This window comes from Hyla sarda, chromosome 8 (genome assembly GCF_029499605.1).
Source record: "Hyla sarda isolate aHylSar1 chromosome 8, aHylSar1.hap1, whole genome shotgun sequence".
NCBI lineage: Eukaryota > Metazoa > Chordata > Amphibia > Anura > Hylidae > Hyla > Hyla sarda.
Window position 1 is genome coordinate 178,717,064 of NC_079196.1, and position 24,239 is coordinate 178,741,302.

The 24,239-nt window shown below is 41.9% G+C and overlaps 1 protein-coding gene across 6 annotated transcripts in view; it reads right to left on the reverse strand.

Moving 5' to 3' along the window:
- Positions 1–441: 441 nt before the first annotated feature.
- The window catches only part of TMC5 (transmembrane channel like 5), a 134,769-nt gene continuing 110,971 nt past the window's right edge, over positions 442–24,239 (reverse strand). For all 6 annotated transcript variants that reach the window (XM_056536130.1, XM_056536129.1, XM_056536133.1 and 3 more), the window contains 9 exons: positions 21,689–21,786; positions 21,512–21,607; positions 18,849–18,924; positions 18,263–18,396; positions 15,492–15,665; positions 4,873–4,951; positions 4,582–4,680; positions 4,310–4,352; positions 442–1,174 (listed from right to left, as the gene is read on the reverse strand). In XM_056536130.1, the coding sequence (XP_056392105.1) occupies positions 735–1,174; positions 4,310–4,352; positions 4,582–4,680; positions 4,873–4,951; positions 15,492–15,665; positions 18,263–18,396; positions 18,849–18,924; positions 21,512–21,607; positions 21,689–21,786 (1,239 nt within the window). In that variant the 3' untranslated portion in view covers positions 442–734. The remainder of the gene's footprint in view (positions 1,175–4,309; positions 4,353–4,581; positions 4,681–4,872; positions 4,952–15,491; positions 15,666–18,262; positions 18,397–18,848; positions 18,925–21,511; positions 21,608–21,688; positions 21,787–24,239) is intronic.

The window sequence follows — 24,239 nt, forward strand, 5'->3', positions numbered from 1 at the left end:
TATATATATATTAATAATATATATATATTAATAATATATATATATATATTATAAATAATATATATATATATATATATATATATATATATATATATATATATATATATATATGTGTGTGTGTGTGTGTGTGTGTGTGTAAGCTAACAATCAACCCGAATTAGTAATACAACATGGTCCAGTCTGATGAACAAAACTTACTGTTTCTGATCAACCAAATGACCGAGTGTGCCAAGTTACTCAGTAGTTCTGTAAGGCTCTAGTTCTTAGCAGACAAAAGAAGAGTTTGGGATCTGGTACACCTTGGCTGGAAAAGGCCACCTTTTAAGTTACATCTCCAAAATGTGTCAACGATGTAAAATATAAATAGAAAAAGTATTTCATTCAGACATACAAAAAGGGAACAATATGACAGTGCATTGTAAAAATATTCAATAGAGTAAATATGGTAAAGCAGGGACAACATTCAGAACATTCGTATTTAATAAATAATATTAATCATATAACATATTTTTGTGACATTTCATGTATAGCATAAACTCTTCTTGCTATGTATCGACTTTGCAGCACAAAATTTGGATATCATTCTCAAACACAAATAAATGTCGTTCAACGTCATAGAACATGTGGTTCTCCATTGTAAACTCTAAAAATTATCCTTCATGTATAAAGTTTGATGATTTGGTGACTTCACTTTAGATAAGGAGCCTTTAGATAAGTATTCTGGCAGTATCGATCTACTGCTCCAGTTCTGCTTGTTGTCGGGCTCTCATTGCCATTGCCAAGGCATCTGTTCTCGATTGACTCCGAGGCTGTTGTGCTTCATAACCATTCTTTTGCTTTGCATCTGACTGGCCTGCCCAATTCCATGGCTGACGTCTGTCATAGTCTTGAGACTGCTCTCCCTTGTACTGTGGTTGGTCTTCTTCATCTTCATCCCGTTGCTTTGCTCTTTCCTCCATCTCCATTGCATCTCTATTTTCTTCTCCATACCTTGACTGCTGTTCCTCATATTCAGCCTGTTGCCTTGCCCTCATAATCATCAACATTGCTTCTGAAGGAGCAGTGTTGTCACTGAATGCTGTATTCTCCATAGAAGAACTTTCTTCCATTTGCTCCCTGTCCTTTACAGCAAGTTTCAAGGCACTGGGCCCACCACTACTCTGTGGTCTGGACTCTGTAAGGATAAAAACACAGACTCCTGACATAGAGAATTATGAAAGCTGCAGAACAAGCAGATAGTAGCTGATCCCACAGAGTACATCTGACTGCTTGGCCAGGTTAAATGGATTGTCCAGAGGTGCTACTCACCTCACTGCTCCCGCACCACTGCTGTCCTGATGTTCACCAGGTCTTCAATTCCTTACTGAGTCTTAAAGGGGTACTCCAGCAATAAGACATCTTATCCCCTATCCAAAGTATAGGGGATAAGATGTCTGAACGTGGGGTCCTGCCGCTGAAGACCCCCGCTATCTCGCACGCAGCGCTGCAGCCTCCGATTCTGCCGGGTTACGACTACGGGGCAAAGTATCGTGATGTCACAACTCCGCCCCTGTGATATGTCACACCCCACCCCCACAATGCAAGTCTATGGGAGGGGGCATGGCGTCACACAGGGTGGAGTTATAATGTCACAATACTCCGGCCCCGTAGTTGTGACCTGGCAGACACAGGTGGGTGGTGAATGCGAGATAGCGGGGGTCCCCAGAGGCAGGACCCCCGTGATCAGACATCTTATCCCCTATCCTTTGGATAGGGGATAAGATGTCTTAGGGCCGGAGTATCCCTTTAACATACAGGAAAGACAACTTGACCATTCACTAGGTGGGGATCTCCACTGCCACCAGGGATTGGTTAAATGAGCATTTTCCTTCATTTCCTGTGTGTGAAGATGGAACTAGGAAGAGTAGATAGGTAGAGATGATAGCAGCAGGGGGTACCAATCAGGTTACACAGACCTTTTTTGAACCCCAGATGACCCACCTAATTTTAAGAGAAGGCCACCCTGTTTAGTCAATCCCTTTAAATCATGAGAAACTAGTGCAGCAAATGTATGTTATTACTTGTTAATAATATTATCTAAAAAATGTAGGGTGAATATCCACTACTATATTTTTATATTTTCTGTCGATTAAATTTATAGAATTTCATTATAAATTCTGTGTTCTCACTTAGTGTCCCTTTCATGAAACAAACTTTTTATTTATTGAAGATAAAGCCCTACTGAACAACTTTTTAATTACTTTAATTTAAAAAAATGTCCTCCTTTGATGTTTTTTTAACTTTAAAAACTTTTCCACTAGGGGTCTCCCTAGCAATCCTGTCAGCAAGCATTTCGGACTCAGTGAGTGTGTCTGAAATCAGCTCAACGCAGCTTCCAGCCTGTTAGCAGGAGGGAGGGAGAAATGAGCTCGAACACAGGCAGCGAGCAAACAGAGAGAATACATTCCCTCTTCTTTTTCCCAGTTCCTCTCCCCTCTATCCACTTTCCACATGGCTAATTATATATGCACTGCTTATCTTGCTCTCTCCACACTTGCCATTGCTATGACAACCTCCTCTGCACTGTGCCTTGAATTGAGCTACAAAAGAGCATAGAAAAAAAGGTATTTTTAGGGTTTTTTATAGCTAAATAAATGCAGGGATAGACTTAGGTAGTCAGGGACAGATGGGGAGGGGGATTAGGGAAAGTTTAGATGGTGATAGGTACTCTTTAAAGGGGTACTTCATACCAACTGGCTCCAGAAAGTTGAACAGATTTGTAAATTACTTCTATTAAAAAAAAATCTTAATCGGTCCAGTACTAATCAGCTTCTGTATACTACAGAGATAAGTACTGGAAGGGAAAGTTATTTTTTTGTCTGACCACAGTGCTCTCTGCTGACACCTCAGTCCATCTCAGGAACTGTCCAGAGTAGGAGCAAACCTATCCTGCTCTGGACAGTTCCTGACAAGGACAGAGGTGTCAGCAGAGAGCACTGTGGTCATACTGGAAATAATTACACAACTGCCTCTGGAGCATACAGCAGCTGGTAAGTACTAGAAGGGTTAAGATTTACAGATCTGTTTAACATTCTGCCACCAATTGATTTGAAAACATCTGTTTGCTGCCAGAGTACCTCTTTAAGGCCAGATCCTCTGTATAGTCATGCAGATAAAGGGTGTTCAGAGCTCAGTAATACATTTGTTCCCTAGTGATGGTTGCAGAATTCTATCTGGATAGAGAATAATGGTCTTATTGCAGTAGGCCAGACCTCTGAGACCCCTGTGATCTTAAGGAAGGGGACCTGAGTTGTCTTCCATCATGCATGTGCTTTGCCACTCCATTCGCTGAGGTAAGATTCCTGCGATCAGACATTTATCTTTTAACTTTTGGATAGGGAATACCTTACCTTACAAAATCAATGCGCTCCAGTACCTATACTGTATTATAAAATGTATTAGGACATTTTAACCCATTAAAAGCCTCTGCTCAATTAACAGGAGGTGGAAAGCCAGACATCATCTCCACCCCATTCTCATTGTTGTCAACCATTAGTCCCATGACAACTCACTTAAAGGGCTATTCTGCTGAAAACATCTTATCCCCTATCTGGCAGCGGTGGCATCTGGAACACGGAAACACGGAAACTTGGAGCTTCCGCGTTTGTGACATCATGCCACCCTCCATTCATTCATTGGTCTATGGAAGGGGACGTGATGACTAGTACGTAGCTGTCATGCCTTCTCCCATAAACATGGAGGGGACATGGCGGGAATGGAGGGGGCATGGCAGTTGTGTTTGCCAGTCATTGGGCACAGAGCAGAGTTTGCTCTGTCCGCCGAATGACAGGGGTGCCGCAGCCGAGATTGCGGGAGTCCATTTTGGATAGGGAATAAGATGTTTTCAGTGGACTACCCCTAGGTTATTAGCAATTATCCCTGCACCGAAAACATATTTGCTTGTCTTGTGTAGGATATCAACCACAACTTGGTAATTATGTGCCACAGTCTATCCTTAGGGTTTATTCACACGGCAGAATTTCCGCATGCGGAATTCCACACAGATTGCGTATGCAGATTCCGCCTCAAATTAAAGCCCAATAGACTTCTATGGGATTCCATATTCCCATTGACACTTCTGAATTTCATGTGGATTCAACAAGGGTTCTGCACTAATTCCGCACAAAATCAGCACAAGCCAGAAACCACCCATATGAAAGCGGAAGCTGAATTGGTGCAGATGTGTGGAAATTCTGCCGCGTGAATAGACCCTTAGGCTGCTGGATTTCTTACAGTGTTCGAAGATGGACACATAGAATTTGTTACTCACCATTACCCATTCGCTGATCTTCACTTCCTTGTGATGGCTGAACCTATAATATTCAGAGCAGATTTATAGAAAATAGCTAAATTATGAACTGGACATGAGGACAAAGTATTAGATTTCACTAAATATCAACAGCTGTAAAATAGAAAATAATGAAGAGTGGGCACTATTTCCAGCAAAGGAATCTTCGACTAAAAAGAGCAAATGTTTTAATTTATTTTTGGTTATAGGGAGATGTATTTTTATATTTATTAACAAAATGTTTTTGTTCTCACCTGTCTTTTTGACATTTGATGGGGCGCACTGCGATTTCCTCCAGGTGGTTTCTGGGATTTTCTGAGTTCTTTAAGCAAAAATGATTTATCTTTGCCTTCCTGGGAAAATAATAATACATAATAATAATACATCTTTTTTTGATAATTTAAAGATAGATAAATACCGTAACAAGACAGATATAGTACAAATAGGCAAACTGACATAAAAGATAGACAAATAGACAATATAGAGAAATGGATAAGATAGATAGATATGAGATGGATAGATAGTTTAATGATGTATCCACTTACATTAGCGATATGTGTGAGCAGCATCTTTACCATTATCTTTCGTCCTTGAACAATTTGCCAGTAAAGATATGAGATAATTCTGCAACAAAGTGGAAACTGGTAAATAAGATGTCACCTGTGATATACATATATCATATACATAATCTCTGCCTGTTCTTCTCACCATATTTATAGCTACAAAACAACTCAGACCATCACTGCTTCATACAGTCTTACCAAGAGGCCCCTGCAAGTATTGTACAGCCACACTCTGCGTCAATGTCTATTTGACTGTCACACAGATCATGTACTAAAATGCTAATAAAGGTCCTGTTAACACTTGAATTCATGATTTGATACCAATGCCATGACAGCAATAATGGATATTTTTCAAACACTTTATAATAAATCAAAAACTTTATAATAAATCCCAGAATTCATCAGTATACCTCCATAAGCACTAGCATGGCCAGATAAGTGCCCCTATAGAGAACAGTGCCAGTAACATGTTTACTTTAAGTAAGGTAAATCCATATATTTACGGGTAACAGTGTAAATCTCAGGAAACATATCTTATATAAATGTAGGGGTATAATGTGTGGTGGTGTAGAGCAACAAAACGGAAAAATGATACAAGGGTGGTTTAGGGTTATGAAGTACAGGGCTGGATTATCATTGGAGCTCTTGGAGCTCATGCTCCAGGCCCCGCACGTCCAGGAAAGAAAGGGGGCCCCACTCCCTCTGCATCATGCAGGTATTGGTCTGCAGTCACTTAAAAACAGGGATCTCCACACAGAACATAATGGCAGTGACTGCCCGACCAGAACCTGCTCTGTACCTTCTGAATGCTGGAGGGGATGATTTCTTTGAGGACCTGTGGTGATGTCACGATCATGTGACTTGGGGGCAGAGCTAAAGTTCCCAGAGCAGCCAGGAGAGCAGAGTGTATGTGGTGAGTTATTCCTGCAATCTGTTGGTGTGAAGTCCCTGTATACAGCAGTGTTTCCTAACCAGGGGGCCTTCAGCTGTTGCAAAACCACAACTCCCAGCATGCTAGATGCACCCTGGTTGGAAGACACTAATATACAGTATATACATGTGAGCTCCAGAGCTGCACTCACTATTCTGTTGGTGGGGTCACTGTTTTCCAATCAGGGTGCCTCCAAGTGGTGCACAACTACAACTCCCAGCATGCCTGGACAGCCAAATGCTGTCAAAGGCTTTTTAAGCATGCTGGGAGTCAGGGCCGCCATCAGGGGGGTACAACCCATACACCTGTATGGGGCCCGGATGTCCCTGGAATTTTTTTTTTTAATTGGCCTGTCAGTGAGTGACTGCAACTGTCACTCACTGACCACTGGGTGCCCCAGGACTGTGATTGGGCCTCATGTCCGGGCCCGGGGGCCCCCGCACATTTCTATTTAATTACCTTTTTCTAGGGCACGGGCCCCTTAAGAATCAAAGTAGGGCCGGACAGGTCAGGGGCTGATGGGAGTAGAGACGTCATGTGCTCCGCGCAGGCACGCACGTCCACTCCAATCACCTGACCTGTCCCTGCCTACGTCCCCGCGAGTTCTCCAGCATCCTCCTCGTGCAGTGACAGGAGCAGCAGCAGCCTCACGCTGCTGCAATGATCCCCGGCAGGGTAAGTAAACTGGCGGGGTGGGGGCTGTTATGGTGGTTAGGGGACTGCAATGGTGATCAGAGGGGGATGGGGGGGTGGTTATGGGTGTGATAAGAGGTGCAGGGGGGGTGTTATAGGGGTGATAAGAGGTGCAGAAGGGTGTTATGGGGGTGATAAGAGGTGCAGAGGGGGGTGCTATGGGGGTGATAAGTGGTGCAGGGGGTGCTATGGGGGTGATAAGAGGTGCAGGAGGGGTGTTATGGGGGTGATAAGAGGTGCAGGAGGAGTGTTATGGGGGTGATAAGAGGTGCAGGGGGGTGTTATGGGGGTGATAAGAGGTGCAGGGGGTGTTATGGGGGTGATAAGAGGTGCAGGAGGAGTGTTATGGGGTGATAAGAGGTGCAGGAGGAGTGTTATGGGGGTGATGACGAGAGGGGGGCCTCTCAATCACCCCCCATAACCCCCCTGGTTATAGTAGTGATGAGGAGAGGAGGGGTTATAGTAGTGATGAGTAGAGGTTTGGCGGGGGGTTATGGGGGTGATGAGGACACAGAGGATAAGAGGGGTGTATATGCATATATGATGTGTATGCATGTGTGGCAGTATTATATTCAGTGGGTACAGTATGTAGTAGTATTATATTCAGAGGGTACAGTGTGTGGCAGTATTATATTCAGTGGGTTCAGTGTGTGGCAGTATTATATTCAGGGTACAGTGTGTGGTAGTATTATATTCAGTGGGTACAGTGTGTAGTAGTATTATATTCAGTGGGTACAGTATGGGGCAGTATTATATTCAGTGGGTACATTGTGTGGCAGTATTATATTTAGGGTACAGTGTGTGGCAGTATTATATTTAGGGTACAGTGTGTGGCAGTATTATATTTAGGGTACAGTGTGTGGCAGTATTATATTTAGGGTACAGCGTGTGGCAGTATTATATTTAGGGTACAGCGTGTGGCAGTATTATATTTAGGGTACAGCGTGTGGCAGTATTATATTTAGGGAACAGCGTGTGGCAGTATTATATTTAGTAATAAAAACGAAAAAAAACACAGGAGGTGCGCCCCTAGTGAGGACCGTTTGACAATGATAAGAATTAACGTAAAGATGGGTTCTTACCCCTTGGTGTTGCTCTCAGAGCACAACACCTACAGTAGCATCTGTGTATAGAAGATCAAGGGAAACCGCTGCCACGAGGAACAAGCCCGGTGTGACGCTCGTCAGTCCGGTAAGTAGCAATAGAGATAATACATAGATGGGTTCCTCTCAAGAAGGCGCTGGTACCCGGGGATAAAGATGAAGTTCTTTATTGGCAACGCGTTTCGATCCCGAACCGGGATCTTCGTCAGGCCTGACGAAGATCCCGGTTCGGGATCGAAACGCGTTGCCAATAAAGAACTTCATCTTTATCCCCGGGTACCAGCGCCTTCTTGAGAGGAACCCATCTATGTATTATCTCTAGTATTATATTTAGGGAACAGCGTGTGGCAGTATTATATTCAGGGTACAGTGTGTGGCAGGATTATATTCAGTGGATACAGTGTGGGGCAGCATTATATTCAGTTTACAGTGTGTGGCAGGATTATATTTAGTGGTTACAGTGTATAGCGGTATTATATTCAGGGTACAGTGTGTGGCAGGATTATATTTAGTGGGTACACTGTGTGGCAGGATTATATTCAGGGTACAGTGTGCGGCAGTATTTTATTTAGGGTACAGTGTGTGGCAGGATTACATTCAGTAGATACAGCGTGTGACAGGATTATATTTAGTGGGTACAGTGTATAGCAGTTTTCCGGGTACAATGTGTGGCAGGATTATATTCAGGGTGCAGTGTGTGGCAGGATTATATTTAGTGGGTAGTGTGTGGCAGGATTATATTCAGTGGATACAATGTGGGGCAGCATTATATTCAGAGTACAGTGTGTGGCAGGATTATATTCAGGGTACAGTGTGTGGCAGGATTATATTTAGTGGGTACAGTGTATAGCAGTATTATATTCAGTGGATACAGTGTGGGGTAGTATTATATTCAGTGGATACAGTGTGGGGTAGCATTATATTCAGGGTACAGTGTGTGGCAGTATTATATTTAGTGGGTACAGTGTATGGCAGTATTATATTTAGTGGGTACAGTGTGTGGTAGTATTCTATTTAGTGGATACAGTGTGTGGCAGTATTCAGGATACAGTGTGTTGCAGGATTATATTTAGTGGGTACAGTGTATAGCAGTATTCAGGATACAGTGTGTTGCAGGATTATATATAGTGGGTACAGTATATGGCAGTATTCTATTCATGGTACAGTGTGTTGCAGGATTATATTTAGTGGGTACAGTGTATGGCAGTATTCAGGATACAGTGTGTTGTAGGATTATATTTAGTGGGTACAGTGTATAGCAGTATTCAGGGTACAGTGTGGGGCAGTATTATATTCAGGGTACAGTGTGGAGCAGTATTTTATTTAGGGTACACTTTCTGGCAAGGTTATAAAGATTACTGTCTTTATGCAGAGGATGAGGATCTGCTGACAAAGTGAGGAGCCAATGATGTCTGGATGTCAGACTCTGCAGAGAAGATGGGGCTGGAGGAAGACCTGGTCTCTGGACCAGATGAAGAAGAAAAGATAGCAGAGAAGACATCACTCAAGTCAGAAGATGTCATTCAGATCACTGATACCATTGTGTATTCTCATGACTGTCCCATCAGAGCTGTAGTCACTTGTAAGTTCTGCAGTGATGATGGGTAAAACTGTGTCCAATCTGTGTCTCTTCAGCTGTTACAAAACTACAACTCCCATAATGCCTGAGGCTTTCCAGACATGAAGTGGTTCTCCAGCTGTTGGAAAGCTAAACCTCCCATCAACAGAGGTGATCGGTGGGGGTCTCAGCAGTAGGACCCCTACGAAGAAAATGGCCCTGGGGGGGCAGGGGGATGGGTAGGGAGCCCCGAGGTAATTTTTTGCATCAGGGCCCTTTGGTTTCTAGTTACACCTATCGGGGCAACTAATAACAGAGGGGCCTACCCAAACTATATGGAGCCCCCTATATAGTTTGGGTAGGCCCCTCTGTTAGTAGTTGCTTCCATATAGTTTGGGTAAAAGGAGTAGTCTGGTGAAAAATAACTTATCCCCTACCCAAGGATAGGGGATAAGTTATAGATTGCAGGGGGGGTGTAAGTGCTGGGACCCCCCTTGTGGGGTCCCAGCAGTTTGCTGGAAGGGGGGCATGCTGTACCCCACACGGAGCGCCGGCCGACACACCCCTCCATATTCTCAATGGAGATACATGGAGGGGGTGTACCGGCCGCTGCTTCCTGTGGGGTCAAATGTCAGCTTCCAGCATACTGCCGGGACCCCACAAGGGGGGGGGGTCCCAGAACTTACACCCCCCCCCGCCTGCAATCTATAACTTATCCCCTATCGTTGCATAGGGGATAAGTGCTGGGACCCCCCCTGTGGGGTCCCGGCAGTTTGCTGGAAGCTGACATCTGACCTCACAGGAAGCAGCGGCCGGTACACCCCCTCCATGTATCTCCATTGAGAATATGGAGGGGTGTGTCGGCCGGCGCTCCGTGCGGGATACGGCATGCCCCCCTTCCAGCCGACTGCCGGGACCCCATGCAGGAGATAACGGGGGGCCCAATGCTCAGACCCCCATGATCTATAGCTTATCCCCCTAAGTTATTTTTTTTACCAGACAACCCCTTTAATAACACCGCACTCTGCTCTAATCTAATTAGAAATATATAATTCGAAAACAAAATTGGGGGCAGGCCGCAGGGGGGGGGGGGGGTTGTGGCAGGCATTGAGCTGTGTGAGGGGCCCCGAAATTTCTGATGGCAGCCCTGCTGGGAGTTGTTTTGGAGGCTGGTGAGGTCACTGTGTACATACATTACATTACTTATCCTTACTGATCCTGAGTTATATTCTGTATTACACTCCAGAGCTGCACTCACTATTCTGCTGGTGGGGTCACTTTGTACATACATTACATTACTTATCCTGTACTGATCCTGAGTTGTATCCTGTATTATACTCCAGAGCTGCACTCACTATTATGCTGGTGGGGTCACTGTGTTCATCGGTGAAGTCAGGGGTGATATGGGGGATGATGTTACTGGTGAAGTCAGGAGGTGATATCTGAGCACTCAGTGGTGATATAGGGGATGATGTTACTAGTGAAGTCAGGTGGTGATATCTGAGCACTCAGTGGTGATGTCAGAAGGTGATATCAGTCAGCACTCAGTGGTGAGATTAGGAGACGACTGTGAATGGCTTAAATGTAAAAAAAAAATACAAAGTCTAGAAATGCTGCTTTTTGGTCACATCATATACCATAAAAAATTTATAAAAAGTGATCAAAAATTCCCATCTAAACAAGAATGATACCAATAAAAACTACAGATCATGGCATAAAAAATGGTCCCTTAACCCCTTAAGGCCGCAGCCCATTTTGGCCTTAAGGACGCAGAAAATTTTATTTCTACGTTTTCATTTTCTCCTCCTCGCCTTCAAAAAATCATAACTCTTTTATATTTTCATCCACAGACTAGTATGAGGGCTTGTTTTTTGCGCGGGGGGGGGGGGGGTTGTAAGTGCTGGGACCCCCTTGCGGGGTCCCAGCAGTTTGCTGGAAGGGGGGCATGCTGTACCCCACACGGAGCGCCCCGGCCGACACACCCCTCCATATTTTCAATGGAGATACATGGAGGGGGTGTACCGGCCGGTGCTTCCTGTCAGCTTCCAGCATACTGCCGGGACCCCACAAGGGGGGGGGGTTCCAGAACTTACACCCCCCTGCAATCTATAACTTATCCTTAAGGCCGCAGCCCATTTTGGCCTTAACCCCTTAAGGACTCAGGGTTTTTCCGTTTTTGCACTTTCGTTTTTTCCTCATTACCTTTTAAAAATCATAACCCTTTCAATTTTCCACCTAAAAATCCATATTATGGCTTATTTTTTGCATCGCCAATTCTACTTTGCAGGGACATTAGTCATTTTACCCAAAAAATGCACGGCGAAACAGAAAAAAAATCAATGTGCGACAAAATCGGAAAAAACGCCATTTTGTAACTTTTGGGGGCTTCCGTTTCTACGCAGTGCATATTTCGGTAAAAATTACACCTTATCATTATTCTGTAGGTCCATACGGTTAAAATGATACCATACTTATATAGGTTTGATTTTGTCGTACTTCTGGAAAAAAATCATAACTACATGCAGGAAAATTTATACGTTTAAAAATGTCATCTTCTGACCCCTATAACTTTTTTATTTTTCCATGTACAGGGTGGTATGAGGACTAATTTTTTGCGCCGTGATCTGAAGTTTTTATCGGTATGATTTTTGTTTTGATCGGACTTTTTGATCACTTTTATTCATTTTTTGAATGGTATAAAAAGTGACCAAAATACGCTTTTTTGGACTTTGGAATTTTTTTGTGCGTACGCCATTGACCGTGCGGTTTAATTAATTATATATTTTTATAGTTCGGACATTTACGCACGCGGCGATACCACACATGTTTATTTATTTATTTTTTTACACTTTTATTTTTTTTATGGGAAAAGGGGGGTGATTCAAACTTTTATTAGGGAAGGGGTTAAATGACCTTTATTAACACTTTTTTTTTACATTTTTTTTTGCAGTGTTATAGGTCCCATAGGGACCTATAACACTACACACACTGATCTCCTATGCTGATCACTGGCGTGTATTAACACGCCTGTGATCAATGTTATCTGCGCTTGACTGCTCCTGCCTGGATCTCAGGCACGGAGCAGTCATTCGTCGATCGGACACCGAGGAGGCAGGTAAGGGCCCTCCCGGTGTTCGGTCAGCTGTTCGGGACGCCACGATTTCACCGCGGCGGTCCCGAACAGCCTGACTGAGCAGCCAGGTCACTTTCAGTTTCACTTTAGAAGCGGCGGTCAGCTTTGACCGCCACTTCTAAAGGGTTAATACCGCACATCGCCGCGATCGGTGATGTGTGGTATTAGCCGCGGGTCCCGGCCGTTCATGAGCGCCGGGACCGACGCGATATTATGCAGGATCATGGCGCGATCCCGCTTCATATCGCGGGAGCCGGCGCAGGACGTAAATATACGTCCTGCGTCGTTAAGGGGTTAAGGAAGCAGAACATTTTATTTTTACGTTTTCATTTTTTCCTCCTCGCCTTCAAAAAATCATAACTCTTTTATATTTTCATCCACAGACTAGTATGAGGGCTTGTTTTTTGCACGACTAGTTGTTCGTTGTAATGCCATCACTCGCTTTACCATAAAATGTATGGCGCAACCAAAAAAATACTATTTGTGTGGGGAAATTAAAAAGAAAACCGCAATTTTGCTAATTTTGGAAGGTTTCGTTTTCACGCCGTACAATTAATGGTAAAAATGACATGTGTTCTTTATTCTTTGGGTCAATGCGATTAAAATGATACCTGTGATAACATACTTTTCTATTACTTTTGCTCTTAAAAAAAAATCTGAAACTTTTTAACCAAATTAGTACGTTTAAGATCCCCCTATTTTGAAGACTTTTTTTTTTTACGTTCACGCCGTTCACCGTACGGTATCATTAACATTTTATTTTAATAGTTCAGATATTTACACACGCGGCGATACCAAATATATATATAAAATATTTTTTTAACACTTTTTGGGGGGGAAATAGGGAAAATGGGGCAATTTACGTTTTTATTGGGGGAGGGGGTTTTCAAATTTTTTTACTTTATTTTTTACTTTTATTTTTACACTTTAATAGTCCCCATAGGGGACTATTTATAGCAATCACTCGATTGCTAATCCTGTTCAGTGCTATGTATAGGACACAGCATTGATCAGGGTTATCGGTCATCTTCTGCTCTGGTCTGTGGGAAGGCAGATCAGAGCAGAAGACTCCCGGAAGACAGCGGAGGCAGGTGAGGGGACCTCCGGCTGCCATGCTGGATGATCGGAATCGCCGCGGCAGCGCTGTGGGCGATCCGATCATCCAATTAAGTGACCGCGATGCTGCAGATGCCGTGATCGGTATTGATCACGGCATCTGAGGGGTTAATGGTGGACATCCGCGGGATCGTGGATGTCCGCCATTATGGGCGGGTCCCTGGCTGCGATCAACAGCCGGGACCTGCCGCGCATGATTAGGTTATGCGGTTATGATTAGGACGTAAATGTACGTCCTGGTGCGTTAAGTACCGCATCACCAGGACGAAAATTTACGTCCTTCGTCGTTAAGGGGTGAAATAGCCTTGTATATGGAAAAATAAAAGTGTTATAGGTTTCAGAATGGGAAAATTTTATGACTTAATTTTCTCACAAAAAGTAGAAAAATATAACAAAACCTACATTAGTTGTGTATCGCAATCATATGGACCTACAGAATGAAGACAATGTGTAATTTTAACGGTAAAATATATTGCGTAGAAATGAACCCACACCCCCAAAAACTTAGAAACGAACCCCCCCCCCCCCCCCCCAAAAAAAAAAAATTTTGCTGAATTGGAAAATGTATTTATTATATATGGGCAGAGCATCTATATGGGTGCGGGTGCATGGGGGGGCCCCATGAGTTGTCAGTCCACCCCTGCTAGCAACAAGTCTCAGTGAGAGGGGAGGGGGACTGTCTTGGGGGGATTGTTTGGTGACCCCATCATACTGAAGTACTCCATCTTTCAGGCAGCCTAAATCTGGCCCTGGTTTATAGTGATGTCACGAAAGTAAAATTTTGGCGAACGCGAATTTCCACAAATGTTCACAAACGGGTGGACCGCCATAGACTTCAATAGGCAGGGGAATTTTAAAACCCACAGGGACTCTTTCTGGCCACAATAGTGATGAAAAAGTTGTTTCAAGGGGACTAATACCTGGACTGTGGCGTGCCGGAGGGGGATCCATGGCAAAACTCCCATGGAAAATTACATAGTTGATGCAGAGTCTGGTTTTAGTCCATAAAGGGCATAACATTGCTAAATTGTTTGGAATAACATGCTTTAAAATATCAGGAATGATGTTGTATCGATCAGGTAGTGTAAGGGTTACACCCGCTTCGAAGTGACAGACCAAACTCCCCGTTTAAAAGTCCATTTGCACAACCACAAACTCCCCATTTGCACAAGGTTGGATACCAAGCTAGCCATGTCCCGTTCCTTGTCCTCACTGATGTCATTAAAGTTCTCTTCCACCACCCCGCCACGTACAACTCCAAGTGTCCCCAAAAGGTGACAACAAGCCCCCTAAGACACCTGCTGCGTTTGGTCTTCCACCTCCTCAAAGCCACCTTCCTCCTCTGACTCCTCTTCTTCAGACTCCTCTCTCTGTGTTGCCTCTCTCTGCATTATTATAAGGTGTGTTAAGTAGTACTATTCCTATCAGTTTAATCCCTGTTACGTCCCCTATGGCATCAATTTTAGGAACCGGGAGATGGAAAAAGATACTTGGTTGGTCCTCCTACTTCAAATTTGGGGCACTGCGTGTGCAATCTAATGTGCCACCAGATAGGAGTGGTGTGTTAAATAGTACTATTCTTTATCATTTTTTATTTTCTTAAATGGGCACTGTCATTAGAATAATTTTTTTGCATATGATACAGCAGGTAAAATAAATGTTTAATTTACTCCCTGTAAAAAAAATATTTTTATGTCACTTTCATGGCCTTATAAACCTGGCCACGAGGGGTTTCCCTTCTGGTCCAGACTGCATTCGGTCAGCTCAAAAGCACAGACTTTGGTCTCCTGGCAGGAGTCCAAACTCAGGAAGTGATGTCTGGCCATAGACAGTGAATAGCACTCGCTCTCCCTTTGTATGAAACAGAGAGACTATAGTTGTGCATCTATTTATCTCATTAATCCTTATTTTCACTACAATTACACACTAACTCACTAACTACACAGCAACATGAAAGACAATGTACACAATAGTAATGAATATGGCAATTCTAAAAGCAGGGTGTAATGTAAATAAGATCAGATGCTGTGCCTGATGCTGTGACATTTATTCATGAATTATACTTACATGACAACCAGGGTCAGAATGTAAAAGAAGAGGACACTTTCAACCAGGTTGTTGTAAATCCATGCAACCCATTTTGTATTATCAAAGAGTTTAATTGAAGTGACCCAGTCATTGATTGAGTCGTAAGGAGTATTCAGAGCCTTGAAAGGTCCACACATATCTGAAGGCTTCCGTCTGAAATTAGAAAAAACAAAACAAAGTTAATAGTAAACTGTAAGGTTAGGTTCCCACCTAGGACCTGAGTGTCTCTGTCTGCACCCTGCTCTGAGTGCAGGAGAGCAGAGTGCAGGTGCTGGCAGGCTCTTACATCCTAGCGATGTGAGAGTGAATAGTTTTGCATATTTATAAGAGGAGTAGGCAGAGCAGTGAATATTGAGGAGCCAGGGGAGCACAGCGAGTCGGCTTCCTGCCTCCATTGTACACATCTTCAAAATAGAACTAGAAGTATGAAGACCTACAACTCCTGCAGTACTTAATCAATTTACATAAGTAACTCCTTATTGTAATGCTGTTCACTATATTGGGCAGGTGCACAGCATGCCAGTTTTACTTTAACATTAAAGGAGTTATCCAGGAAAAAACTTTTTTATATATATGAACTGGCTCCAGAAAGTTAAACAGATTTGTAAATTACTTCTATTGAAAAATCTTAATCCTTTCAGTACTTATGAGCTTCTGAAGTTATCCCCTTATATTTAAGTCCTTGGCCGGCTCCCGCGATATAACGGTCCCAACATGTATCTGATGCCGGGACCCGGGGTTAATAGCGCGCAGCAGTGATCGCGGTGCCGCGCGCTATTAACCTTTTAGATGCGGCGTTCAGCGGGGCTGATCGGGACTACTGCAGTGAAAATGCGGTGTCCCGATCAGCTGGGACAGGAGCGGAGGTCCTCTTGCCTGCCTCCGGCGTGTCCCCTTGGCGATTCATTGCTCAGAGCCTGAGATGCAGGCTTGAGCAATCGACCACCGATAACGCTGATCATTGCAAAGCTATTGCTTTGCAGTGAACAGTTTTGGCAATCAGTGTGTATAACACTGCAAAAAAAAAGTGTAAAAAAAACGTTAATAAATGTGATTTAACCCTTTCCTTCAAATCACCCCCCTTTTCCCATAAAAAAAAACATGTAAATAAGAATAAATATAAACATGTGGTATCGGCGCGTGCGTAAATGTCCGAACTATAAAAATATATAATTAATTAAACCGCATGGTCAATGGCGTTTTGCGCAAAAAAATTCCAAAGTCCAAAATAACGTATTTTTGGTCGCTTTTTATATCATGAAAAAATGAATAAAAAGCGATCAAAAAGTATGATCAATACAAAAATGGTAGCGCTAAAAACTTCAGATCACGGCGCAAAAAATGAGCCCTCATCCTGCCCCATATGCGGAAAAATAAAAAAGTTATAGGGGTCAGAAATGACAATTTTAAACGTATACATTTTTCTGCATGTAGTTATGATTTTTTACAAAAGTACAACAAAATCAGACCTCTATAAGTAGGGTATCATTTTAACCGTATGGACCTACAGAATAAAGAACAGGTGTCATTTTTACCGAAAAATGTACTGCGTAGAAACGGAAGCCCCCAAAAGTTACAAAATTTGTTTCAATTTCGTTGCACAATTTTTTTTTTCCGTTTCGCCGTAGATTTTTGGGTAAAATTACTGATGTCATTGCAAAGTAGAATTGGTGGAGCAAAAAATAAGCCATGATATGCATTTTTAGGTGCAAAATTTAAAGGGTTATGATTTTTAAAAGGTGAGGAGGAAAAAACAAAAGTGGAAAAACCCGTGGTCCTTAAGGGTTAAGGTTGTTCTTTTCTGTCTAAGTGCTCTCTGATGACACGTGTCTCGGGAACGTTTGGACATCTCTGGACATATCAACTCCCACCAAAGAGACACGTTGCTAACCACTTTAGTGAACATTACTTGACAATTATTGGTGCATTTTTATTTTTGTTTTGTTTTATATTCATATTTTTATCTGTATTTTTACCAATTTATCTCTGCAAGGGTCCTGCAGAGTGATTGGCCACTCATATTTATACTAACATTAATAAATTAAATTGTAATAGATTCACTATCTCTCTCTTTTCCCACTTATATCTACACATCCCCAGTGTTCTTGGGGACTGGTATATATGTGTATATATATATATATATATTTCCTATATTTGACTAAGCCTGATTGGGTGAAGGCAACACCTTTTACCTCGAACACTTACTTCTCTCCTATCTCTAAGTGAGCTACACATCCTACCATTTAATTTACAAATCCGTTTAACTTTCTGGAGCCAGTTGATATATAAAAAAAAGTTTTTTCCTGGATAATCCCTTTAATATGCTCTATGTAAGTCAATGGGGATATGTAAAAAAATGAACAAAATTTTTACATCCGCGTAAATAAGTAACATATAATATTTCATGTAGTGGATTCGCAAAAGAAACTATCTGCAACAAATCTGGAAAAGTCTTCTCTTCAGATCCATTGGCAATCTACCACAAAATCCATAGCAAATGGGTTGCTTGCGGATTTTGATCTACAACAAAACCACAGCAAATCTTTAACCAGTGCCCAATTAAAATGATCATGCTGCAGATTAAAAGAATTTGCTCTGCAGATAATGTTTATGCAGAATATTTATGAAGTGTGTTCCTTTAGGCCTCATTCAGTTTGACAGTGAACCTTGTGATCCTTTATTAAATGAGCACTGACACTTTAAAAAACCTTTGACCTGACATGTTGAACAGTTTTTAGTTATCTTCTTACCTCCACCAAGTGACACCAACGACACAGAGGACTCCAGCAAATGAAGGGAAAAAAAGAAGGAAAATGAAGACTGTTGTCATCTGTGATGCTCTCCAGGCTCTCCGAGGAGGAATACAGTTCATCATTAGGCTCACCTAGATTGTGGTTACAGAAGAAAATGACCATTAATTTGACTTCTTTTTGGCTTCTTCTTTTGTGTTCATTGCTTTCCTTAAAACCAAAAGGCTCTAGCTTCTAGAATCTGCACTGTCTGAAAATAAAAAGTTCCAGTTTCTGATATATGTTTAGTTAGCTGTACAATTTTTATTTCTTTGTTTGTATTCCTTTGTTATGATGTCATGACTGTATTCTTTTATAGGCTGTGTTCTATTGCGATAACGTCACAATAGTGTTTTCGTGTTTTCCTAGACTGTTTTATTGTGTTGAAATCACAATATTGTTTGTCTTTTTTTTTTTATGATGTCATAATATTGTTTACCTTTACACAGCCTAAGTTCTACTGTTATGATGTCATATTAGTGTTCATATTTATTTATTGGCTGTGTTCCATTGTGGTACACTTATTTTTAAAAATCGGAAATATTACCTTTTTAACATAAAATATTATGAAAAGTTTGATCATCTGAATTAATGGTAGCAAAGGGGAGAAGAATATCCCAATCCTATGAAAGAGAAAAAATATAAATATCATAGATAATATAGATCTCACTTATAGGCAGGGAACAGTGAAGCCCTAACTCACCTACAGCCACTGTCACTACCTATTGCTATCCGCCCTAAGTAACGGACCGACAACCACGATGTCAAACCCTTCCTGCTAAGTGTTGGGGCAGCATTGTCAAAATAATAAAATACAAAATAGTAGGAATCGTGAAAAAGCTGGAGACACACAAACCAACAGAGATACACTGAGACACACATGGTCAAATTAATGTCAGTCTGACACCTCTGTCCATTTTAGGAACTGTTATGAGCAGGATAGGTTTGCTATGGGGATTTGCTCCTGCTCCAGACAGTTTCTAAAATGGACAGAGGTGTCAGTAGAGAGCACTGTGGTCAGGCAGGAAGGAAATTCAAAAAGAAAATAACTTACTGTGGATCATACAGCAGCTGATAAGTACTGGAAGGATTAAGATTTTTTAATAGAAGTAATTCACAAATCTGCTTAACCTCATCTCCTACAATGGCTATCCTGCTGATAAGCTGAACATTTGAGGATCCAGTTACTAGAACCCACATTGGTTAGCTGTAATGATGATGAAATGCTGCTGGAGCATACATATTTCCACTGTTGCATATTTCCACGTGTAACATTACATGCTGTCCATTGAACTTAGTAGTTCAATATAGAAACAGTCATTCATAGACCTACATAGCAAGATTACTCTTTGCAGTGACATACCCTTTTGGCTAATAGATGAGGGGGTCCCATCTTTAATGTCCATACACCCGAAAACAGTACACAGAGTTGCTAATAACCAACAAATGTTTAAACAATGGGGAGAGACATAAAAACCTACACAATAACAGCTTAGACTAGAGAGTCTAAGGTAATGTTCAGATGTCAAAATGTCAGTATGGAAAATCTCCATGTGGATATTCTGCAAACTGCAAGTGGAAATGTGTCATCTCTGTAAGTGGCAATGCATTTCTGTCCGCAGAAAGAATAGACCTGTCCAATCTTTCTGTGGACACTGCAACTGAATTCAGTGGGACTCTGCTGCTGCAAAATTCCAATGCGGAATTCCACATGGAAATTCTGACATGCAAACATAGCCTAAGGCTGCTTTCACACTATAAAAATGCCTCCGTTATAAACACCCGTTATAAAAACCCTGGAAGTCAGCCATTAAAGGGGTACTCTGCCCCTAGACATCTTATCCCCTATCCAAAGGATGGGGGATAAGATGTCAGATCGCCGCGGTCCCGCTGCCGGGGAGCCCCGGGATCCCCGCTGCAGCCCCGCGCTATCATTACAGCACAGAGCGAGTTCGCTCTGCACGTAATGACGGGCAATACAGGGGCCGGAGGTGGAGCCATGACATCACGCTGCTCCGTCCCCTGTATCGCCCGTCATTACGCACAGAGCGAACTCGCTCTGTGCTGTAATGATAGCGGGCTGCCGCAGCGGGGATCCCGGGGATCCCCAGCAGCGGGACCCCGGCGATCTGACATCTTATTCCCTATCCTTTGAATAGGGGATAAGATGTCTAGGGGCGGAGTACCCCTTTAAACGGCCATTAGTAAATCCCATTATAGTCTATGGTATTTTTCCAATAGCCTTTTATCGCCCTTTATTAATTACTGCCGTTATTTTTTGACGGGCAATAGTAACGGGAGAAATAGTGCATGCATCCGTTCATTCGCCCGTCACAAAATAACAGCCGTTATTAATAAAGGGCGATAATAGGTTAAAACGGCTATTGGAAAAATACCATAGACTATAATGGGATTTTCTAACCGCCATTTATTGGCCGATTTCCAGGGTTTTTATAACGGAGGTATTTTTATAGTGTGAAAACAGCCTAAGATTGCACCAGACTTATAACTGCTTGAGGCTGTTTGAAAATCTTGCACATCTTTCAGATTTTTTTGTATAAGTTTGCATTACCCTTAAATTGGCTGTGTTTTGGCATATTTATGGTAACATTTTAAAACATATAAGTCATGCTGCCTTTTATGCAAAACAAATTCTATCACAGATACACTTTTTTTTATTCCCTACCAATGAATTCGTTTTAAATGCATTTTCTAGATTAAACAGATATGTCATAAAAGTTTGACCACAATTGGAACACCTACATTTATGTTGAAGATCACATCCACACATGCACAGTGCACACTCTTTCTCCAGCGAAATTAAAAATAGGACTTAGCAGAAGGGGCAGGGCTTCCATACCCCAACAAATGTACTATAGTTTGGTTTAAAGTGCAGTGGAATTCTTGGTTTTGGTTTAAAGTGTAGGGGAATTCTATGTCAGCTCATTGCCACTGTATATTTTAGGTTGTGGCACATGGACACCAAAATTATAAAGAGGCTTGCACCTCTTAATTCATTTGTCGCATCTAACTCCAGCAGACTTTCATTTTAGACTGGTGTGTGAATCGTAAGTCTAAAGTATATCTGCCCCAATAGGTGATGGGAGGCAGAGAATACTGAACTTGTCTACATACCAGGCCAAAGAACTTGTCTACATACAAGGCCAAATAATTTGTCTACATACCAGGCCAAAGAACTTGTCTACATACCAGGCCAAAGTCTGAGCATAAATCAGATCCAAGACATTCCGTGCAATATCGAATTCCGGAACTCCTAATGACTTACAGCAGTATGTCCCAATAATCCTATAAAATAATATGTCCAAATGTAAACTGAGTATAACAGGGAGGATTCAAAACTGGTATTAATAAAAGGCACACACTTACTTTCTGATAAATTCTCCAAAGAAGGAACCAACCAGAACAAAGAGAAAGTCGATTACAACCAAACGATAGATGTCTTGTCCTAGATACGATTCCCAGCACTATGAAAAAAAATTCACAAATGTGCTCACATTGTAAATGCCATTAGTTTTGTAGTGCTACTAGCTGACAAATGTAGGATTACACAAGGAAGGACTGACATTTTTTGCACTACAAACTTCAATTTTTTTTTACCAGAACACACAAAACATGCAGTTTTTCATGATAGTTGTTTCTTTTTTTATTTATGTATCTAAATAGGCATGAATTCTTTTTTGATTAATCTTGCAACATCTCTGTATACAGATCTCCACAATATGCGCTTCCCTATATGCTAAAAGGGATTCTTGTCCCGTTAAAATATTGGGAAAATGCTCCATAATGTTAAGGGGGTACTTTTTTTTTTTTTAAATCAACTGGTGCCAGAAAGTTAAACAGATTTGTAAATCACTTCTATTAAAAAATCTTAATCCTTCCGGTACTTTTTAGGGTCTGTATACTAAAGAGAAATCCAAAATGAAATGCATTTCCTGTGATGTCATGACCACAGTGCTCTCTGCTTACCTCTGTTGTCCATTTTAGGAAATGTCCAGAGAAGCATATGTTTGCTATGGGGATTTTCTCCAGTTCCTAAAATGGACAGCAGAGGTCAGCAGAGAGCACTGTGGTCTGGACATCACAGGAAATGCATTTCTTTTTTGGATTTCTCTTTAGTATACAGCCCCTAAAAAGTACTGGAAGGATTAAGATTTTTAATAGAAGTGATTTACAAATCTGTTTAACTTTCTGGCACCAGTTGATTAAAAAAAAATAAAAAAAAAGTTTTCCACGGTAGTACCCCTTTAAAAACAAAATTTGTATCATATAAACTCCTCACTGTCCCTGCCACTAGTACCAAGGTCCAGTGCAGTATCTTGTTACAGCAGGATGATGTTTCACAAAAACATGAGGAGAACAAACAAAATTTATTGCAGATGTTGTCCTTGGTGGGATCTAAACACCAGCACTGCAACCTCTTTAAAGAGTACCTGTCATCAAACCATATTTTCTAAACTAACTCAGATTGTATTCCCTAACTACTTCTAACACCCCTTTTGCCCTTGAAATATTTTTTGGAGCTTTAAAAAGCTCTGTATCATAAATTTCCCCTTGCTCATATTGTGTGAGCTCCTGGCAGGAGAAAGTGGGCATTCCCCAGCAGGCACAACGTCACTGAAAAAATAAATTGGAGGTGGGGGGCTCACACTAATAGGAAGAGAATGTGTATTGAGGTACTGTATGTTACACGTTAACCCTACGTGTCAAAATATAATATGGAGATAATATATGGAAATACAGACCTCTAGATACACATGTGGTAGTGTTCTGTATAAGAAGGCTGAAATTGGAGTATTAGAATGGAGTGAGATTAATGTTACTTACTATGTATAATCATATATATATAAAATATGATAGAATAATAATTGGTACAGGCTAAGTGATAATGGTAATAATGATATAAATTTAAATTTAAATTTAAATTATAATTATTGAGTGTGTGGCTGTGCAGGGCCCTTGCACAGACCGCACCCTTATTATAATATTAAAAAGTAATTAAAAATAAAACATAAAAATGAATATATGCAAATAATAACAAATGCTGATGTGAGATACACAGTCCCAAATATTAGCAGCTTGAATGAATGAATGAATCAATGTTCAGTTCAATGAATTACAGTTCAATGAATGAAAAGATAATGTTCAATGAATTATGTCCGAGGAAGTATCATTGAAGTTCAAGGTGTTACACAGTATATAATAGAAATCCTCCACTGAATTAGTTGAAACTTTGCTAACAGTTATTTGTAGAAGGCTATTGTAGCAGATATTGTAGCAGATATATCCAAATGAAAGCTATTGTAGCAGATGTATCAAAGTGAAAGTATATCAAAGTAAAAGTTATTGGGGCACTGCACCACTCACAGCTTCTCCTGATGCGCTCCGATGTTCAGTGCGGTTCTTCTCCTTCCCGGGCTGGTACAGCTCAGCAGCTGGCCTGGTGGAAAAGCCTAGGATCTTCCTGCACTGGCTCGGGATCTGGATACCAGGAGCTGGTAATGCCGTAGAACCGATGTACCATGGAGCCGATGTAATGCGCCGGGGGAGGCTGCACTTGGATGGTCTGGAGCTGGCACAGATCTGCGTTTGGACGGTGGATAAGGCGAGTGCAGGTGAGCAGTGAATGCACTGGGAGGATAGCGGAGCCGCATCCTCGTGTAAGAATGCGCGCTCCTAGGTCGTGTAGTGGTCCCAAAACTGGGGGGTTCCAGCAGTTGCAAATAGGTTTTTGCTGGTTGGACTGGATATCTCCGATGTGGGTAAAATGCCAAACGCGTTTCGGGGTGTCCCCTTCTTCAGTGGCTGTATGTTTATATTGGATACCCCGGCATTTTGCCGGTTTTTATATGTTTTAACATCCTAGGTGCCGTTCTCCTGGTGGAATCTGGGACTGTTTCTGACTCCTGGAAAGTCCGGA